Source organism: Phyllostomus discolor, chromosome 8, assembly GCF_004126475.2.
Source record: "Phyllostomus discolor isolate MPI-MPIP mPhyDis1 chromosome 8, mPhyDis1.pri.v3, whole genome shotgun sequence".
Taxonomy (NCBI): Eukaryota; Metazoa; Chordata; class Mammalia; order Chiroptera; family Phyllostomidae; genus Phyllostomus; species Phyllostomus discolor.
Genome location: NC_040910.2, coordinates 3,224,756 through 3,231,094, shown reverse-complemented (window position 1 = coordinate 3,231,094; position 6,339 = coordinate 3,224,756). Strand labels below are relative to the sequence as shown.

Below are 6,339 nucleotides of genomic sequence, written 5' to 3'. Positions count from 1 at the left end.
GGCTCTGTGCTTCTCTCCCTCCCCCACGAGGAAAGGCGGGCACGGCCGCAGCCTGGGCGCAGGGACGGACTGGGATGGAGCCGGCTCGCGCTCGGGAACCAGCCACGTGGGCTGGGCCGGCGCGTTCAGCCGTGCCGCTGGCCTTCGGAAACAAGGGTGTGCCAACGCCCTCCCCACCCACTCACCCACACGCCTCGTCCACGTTCCCAGGAGAGGCTGGCGCCCGCGGGGCTGGCCCTCAGGGACATGGGAGGTGGACTCCAAGGGAGGGAGGTGTTTCATGGGATGGAGGAGCCAGGTCCAAAATAAAAAAGCTGGGAAGTTTGTGTTTTAAAACTGAGGGCACGTGTCCAGGTAGAACGGACGAAACTCCGGCCCAGGGGTTTTCACGGACACCTTCAGTGCGCCCACAGAACTCAGAATGTCTCCACGAGCTGCAGGCCCTTCACCAACACCCTGGACACTGCGCTTCTCAAAGATTCAACACCCTCCACAAGAAACCTCAAGCCAAACCAGTTTCTCCAGGAAGCACCTCCAGCCCCACGAACCGGCAGGCAGGCCGTCAGAGGGCGTGGAGCCCGCTCTGCTCGCGGTAGTCTTCGTAGAAGCGCCGCAGGGACTCGGGGATGCGGGGCGTCACCGTGCTCAGGGCCTGGGCGAAGTGCCTCCTCCGGATGCACGTGGCCTTCATGTCCTCCTCCAGCGCCAGCAGGGCCGCCTCTCTGCACACGGCGATGACCTGGGGGGGGGGGAGGGGAGGGAAGGCCGTCAGCGCTGCGTGGGGGAATGCCGTGTTTCGGATACTCGCCCGGGGCAGCTGCTCCAAGTCCAAGGGCACCGCCGCCCCTCCCTCACGAGCCTTTCTGCTTCACTCCAAGACAGCGCACCCCGCACCCCGTCCGAACCGGGAGCCACACGGCACCCCGGCCCGGGCTCCGGCTCCCAGCTGCGAAGGCGGCGCGGGTGCGCAGGGCCACGAGGCCGAGTGTGCGCGTGTGCACGGGGCGGGCCGGCTCGTCCGCACACCTGGCCGCAGCGCAGAGCCGCCGCACTCCTTCCGGCCTTCGATGTCTCAGCGACACGCGAGAGCGTTTCTGCGTGTGCGTCTCCTGACCGAGTTCCTAGACCTCGGGAGCGTGTCAGGTCGCGGCGTGGCCGCGTACTTTGGAGAGCCGCGTCAGGTGGAGCAGAGCAGGGGCCTCCGTCTGCTCGGCCGGGGAGCCAAAGGCACGGCAGAGGATGGGGGCGGGGCCGGGGGGGGGGCAGGAAGGGAGGCAGGTTCAAGTGTGCCGGCCTGAAGTGTGGTTTTGAGCTCCCCGGGCCCCAGACAGCGGCGGCAGGCCGGCGGCAGCGCCCCCTGACGACCCAGGCCTGTGCTGCAGGGAGCTGGCGGGAGGAAGAGGGGGGCCGGGAGCGGCTGGGCGGTGAGGCCCCCACCTCTGCACGCCTGCCCCGCCCTCCAGCACTCTCTCCCGGTCTGCTTGCCCACTGGGAGGGTCCTCTGCTCCCGTGGCTGCCAAGCCGCCCGGTGGCCTTCAGGGGGCTCTCAGAAGACATGCGCAGGTTGGGGGGCTCTGTCGGACCACGGCGGTGTGACCGTCAGTTCTGGGCTCCCTTAACCAGTGCTGGGCAGAGGCAGGAGAACGGGGGAGCCTGAACCTCGGCCTGGGATGCCCCCCCGCCCAGAGAAAGCCCTCGGCACCTGGGCACCGCGACTCCTCCGGCCAACGGGGCTCTGGAGGCTGTGCCCAGGCCCTCCACCGACATGTCTTCGTCCCCACGGGCCGCTGACCGGACCCTTGGAGGGGTCACTGCCCGCCTCCCAGTTAGCCTGCTTCCGCCCAGAGGCTCTGGCTGGCTCTGTAAAGCTGAGTTTTATTTGTGTTGTTTTTCAGTTTTGACCCAAACAGTGACACCTAGACTTTAAAAAGCGTGCGTGCCTCGCTGCAAAGGTGAGAACACCACCTGCTCGGGGAAGCGACGGCGGAGGCAACAGACGGGCAGTGGCCGAGGCCGTGCGGCCAGAGCTGGACTCTGACGCCCACTCGCTCTCCTGTGCTGAGCGGCGGCAGCGGCGGACCGCTGGGTCCCCGGCAGGTCCCACGAACGGACGGGGGCTGTTTCTGTGGAAGACCTGGGCCTCTGTGAGATGTGCCGTAGACACACTGAGGTGAGTTCCTGGGAGGCGGGAAAAGACTGTTCATGAAAGAAAACGCTTTAGAGACCGACAGCGAGGGGTGGGGGCGGCTTCCCAGGAGCAGAAGGCGCTTGACCTCTGACCCTCAGGGCATCTCATTTCCTCCTTTTAAACGCAAAAGGGCAACAGAGGCCACCACGCTGACTTCTGAACGTGCAGAACGGGAACAGCGTCTTTCTGCACCGTGGGAAAAAACGAGCCCTCTGACCCCTGCCGTGGGCGCCGCCCCACCCAGAGGCCAGGGTGGCCGGAGCAGGGGCGCCAGCGGAGCACCCCAGACGCAGGAGCACCGCGAGCCTGGAAACCAGTGTCCTCTCCAAGCAGGCAGCCCCGTCTTTTAAAAACGACGTGGCAGAGAGCAGGGGCCAAGGCGAAGGCTGCTCACGAAAAGGCGCCCACGGGCAGCGGTGCGTCCCGAGGGAGAGGCAGCTCTTCCCCCCCCGGCACGTACATAAGTGAGACTGGGTTTATGTCGAGGGGCGGCACCATCGAACAAGATGCCCCGACGCACCCAGGCTACATTCACGTTTCTTCTTCATTTTCCAAGTTCATGTTCACGGAGGGGCTCCGTCTCTTCTGACTGACAGTGCTCCTGGTGCCTCCAAGCCACTGGTTTAGAAACTCCTTGGTTTAGAAACTCACGTTATATTATTTTGTTTTAAATCCAAATAAAGAAACACTGTCTTATTTGTTACATGAACTATGCTACTTCAAGTAGCACTTCACCGGTTTTGTGTGTTTATTAGCCACAGAACCAAGACTGTCAACCCAGGGTCTGTGAGTATCCAGGTGGACCTAAAAATATGCTGAAACCTATGAAAACGCCCGTATGTGTATTTTTCTAGAGAGGGTTCAAAGCTTTCATTATATCCTGAACAGGACCCACAACCCCCAAAGGGTTAAGAACCGCTGCAGTCTAGTAATTACATCTCAAACGTTAAACCCTGTGATGCCCTATAATCATCTCTGCTCCCCCCTTTCCGGATGACTCAGGCCGGGGTGCGGCTGCGCTAGGACTCACACAGGGCAGGGTCGCACAGCAGGGCGGGTCGCGGCCGGGGCAGGTGGGTTTTGCCTCCTTAGGCCTTCCTCTCGTAACCCAGAGAAACGTAACAGCTGCCCCTGCCTGTCGTACATGCTCCTGAGGCCCTTCCTGCCGCGAGAGGAGCCGGCAGACCTGTTCCACTCACTGAGGGGGGGTCCACGCCCACAGCCGAGGGCAAGGAGACACGAAGGCTGCAGATTTCAGCACAGCGGCTGAAGAACGCAAAGGCCAAGCTCCTCAAGTTTGGTTCGGAGCTAAATTAGTGATTTCAGTGAACCCTGCAAGTGCGTTTTTAACCTTGAGTGTGGGGGGGCCTGTCGGTTTGGGTGTTTGGACATGACATTACGTGCCGCGCACTCGGAAGCGGGGGGATGTTCTTCCTCATCGGCACAACCACCGGCCTGCTGTCTTCTAAGGGGTGAGACACGCTCAGAGCTTTATTTCCCTCACGCCCACTGAAAAGGGGAAGAAAAAAGGGAAATCTCTTCGTTTTCCTAATCTGAAAGCCAATTGTGAGGTGCAGCTCCTGCCTCTTAACGACACAAAAGGTGATCAACTTAAAAGCAATTACAGACACGTGTGGAAGCCAATCACCGCCAGGCCAGCCGCCCTCCCTACAGTGGGTGCTCCTGGGCCAGCTCAGGTGGGGAGCCGGCCACCTGGTCTACGGGGCTGCGACCGAGACCCCCAGTGCTCTGCGCTTCCTTCCGGCTGCCACGTCCCTTGCTGCTCAGGGACGATGGGACGCAAACCTCCCTTGGCTGTCACCCAAGGCCCTCTGCAAGAGTTGCAGTGAGGGGGCAGGTTTGCACCGAGCTCGGCAATGGAAACAGCCAGAGAGGCCCCTGAGGACGGACTAGAAGCGCCAGGGAGGGAAGACGGGACTGAGGACGGCGGGGAAGGCCCCGAGAGCAGCCCGGGCATGGAAGGGGCCGCGGGCCCAGGGGGCAGGCAGGTGAGAGCGCCTGCAGAGAGCGAAGACACCGGCCCCAGAGAGCGCTAATCCGTCTTACGGGTGTGGTCGGTCTGGCAGCAGGAGCGCAGTGGCTGGGGTATTTGAAGAGCTAACAGTGGATTTTTAAAGCACAGGTTATCCGTCTAGTTTTTAAAGGTCTGAAGACAAAAAAAATTGAGTGAATTTGAGTGCACGTATTTAGTAGATATCAGGACTACACCCACACATTTCACGCCATCACTTTAAGCTAGGTCGTCAGATTTCTAACCATTAAAAAAAAAAAAAAGCACCACAGGAGAGAGGCCAGGAGGTATTTCTAACAGAACGGTTTGTTTTCGGATTCCACAGTGGACACTGCTTTGCAGTCCTGTCCTTGTGCTCTCGACCGTGGTCTCACACAAACACACACAGACGCGCCCCGGGACACCGAGAGGAGGAGAAGCCGCCCGAGTGCCGCGGCAGGCGGTGCTGTCTCCTTTGGAGGCCGGGTCCCCCCGCTGCAGACGGCCACACCGCGGAGGCCAGCACTGGCGTCTGACGGACACACACCGCACACCCGGCACACGGGCGTCCGAGGTGTCTGCTGTGCACAGTGCACAGCTGCGCTGAAGAGTGTGGGCCAGGAGGAGTTCCGAGTGACTGCACAGGTGCACCCTGCTCCCCCCCAACTGGGAAACGACAGACGCCACACACTGATACATGGACTCGCACACACACACACTCACACACTCACTCACAGATGCGGCATGGGCTTGTGGGAACGGCGTGAGCCTCGGCGCGGTGCCGAGCCCACCCCTGACGGATCTTTCCACAAGTCACTGGGCCGTCCAGACCCCATTGCTCTGGCAGCGACCCGGCGTGGCTGTGCCTTTAACAAAAGAATTCGGTAATAAAACGAGATTTTACATGCTGAAACAAAATATTTTAAAGCATCTTCCTGCTGGTTGCTCTTTCGGTAACATCTGTGGAATTTAAAACCCACCCACCCACACACGAATGCTCCCACAGAAGATTATGCTAAGTTTTGGGTTAACCTCAGATTTACTAAATTTTTACACTAGTCTTCTAACGAACACTTCGGATTTGCCTTCTTTTAGAGCAAACCCAAGTCCCGAGAAGACCCGGGGGCCGCATGCTCCCGGGCCGCAGGGACGAGCGTGCCCGGCCGCCCTGCAGCTGCGCCGCGGCCCCACGTGAAAGTGATTCGGGACAATCGGGGCGTCTGCTAACAGGTTAAAAATGGGAGCACGTACGAACAGGGAACGTTTTATGGAAGTAAAATAAAGTGTCCCGATCAAACCCGCACCTTAAAAACGACACAGGCTGGGGACCGGCAGGGCAGTGGAGGAAAGGGGGAGCGGCCGGGGAGGACAGAGCTGCAGGTCCAAGGGACAGCCAGGTGTCTCCTGGCCCTCACCAATGGCAGGCCCGCTACCTGCTTTCCCTGTGATCGGATTTCCCTGCAGTCCTCGCTGCCGGGTTCAGAAAGGTCCCAGGTGTGAACAGGAGTGGGGGAGGGGAGGAGAGAGGGAAGAGAGGAGGAGGGGGAGGGCGGGAGAGGGAGAGGGACCGGGCAGGAGGAACGTGTGCCGGTGGCGGGGCAGACGGCGACCCACCACGCACGCCAGGGGCACGCCAGGGGCACGCCAGGGGCCGGGCGGCCAGCTCTCCCCTGTGTGGGGACGTCCCTCCGGGCTCTGCTGGCGCCCGCCCGGGTCGAGGGCGGAGGCCACAGGTGATCTGTGTTCAGCACGACTTCGCGAGCACTGAAATTAGGATTTCGAGCACTCCCTCTTTCCTTTTCATTTTCCTTCCACCCCTCAACCACGGGAAACTCTTCCCAGCCCCTGGGCCTGCCCCGCCCGACTGTGACACGCGTGAGACCGCGGACTGCGGCGTGTGGCGGGCTCACTCAGACAGGTCACTCCCCCCACCCCCCCAGGACGGTCCTACAAAACCACGCGTCCTTGAACTGGGGGCTCTGGGTTCGAGAATGTGCTGTTTTTTTCAGTAGCTGAACAAAAAGATGGTACCCATGGTAGAAAGCACTTATTGTGAAGCAACGGTAGATTCTCTAACCCTGTTTAAAAAAAAAAAAAAAAAAAAAAGACGAGCGTCTCTGCTCGCTCCTCCGGCAGGTGC

General features: G+C 60.8%; 1 protein-coding gene across 1 annotated transcript in view; it reads right to left on the bottom strand.

The window, feature by feature from the left end:
* Positions 1-268: 268 nt before the first annotated feature.
* SPATA5 (spermatogenesis associated 5) overlaps positions 269-6,339 on the bottom strand; it is a 128,246-nt gene continuing 122,175 nt past the window's right edge. Inside the window, exon 16 of the mRNA XM_028521236.2 lies at positions 269-739. Within this exon, the coding sequence (XP_028377037.1) occupies positions 563-739 (177 nt within the window). The 3' untranslated portion in view covers positions 269-562. The remainder of the gene's footprint in view (positions 740-6,339) is intronic.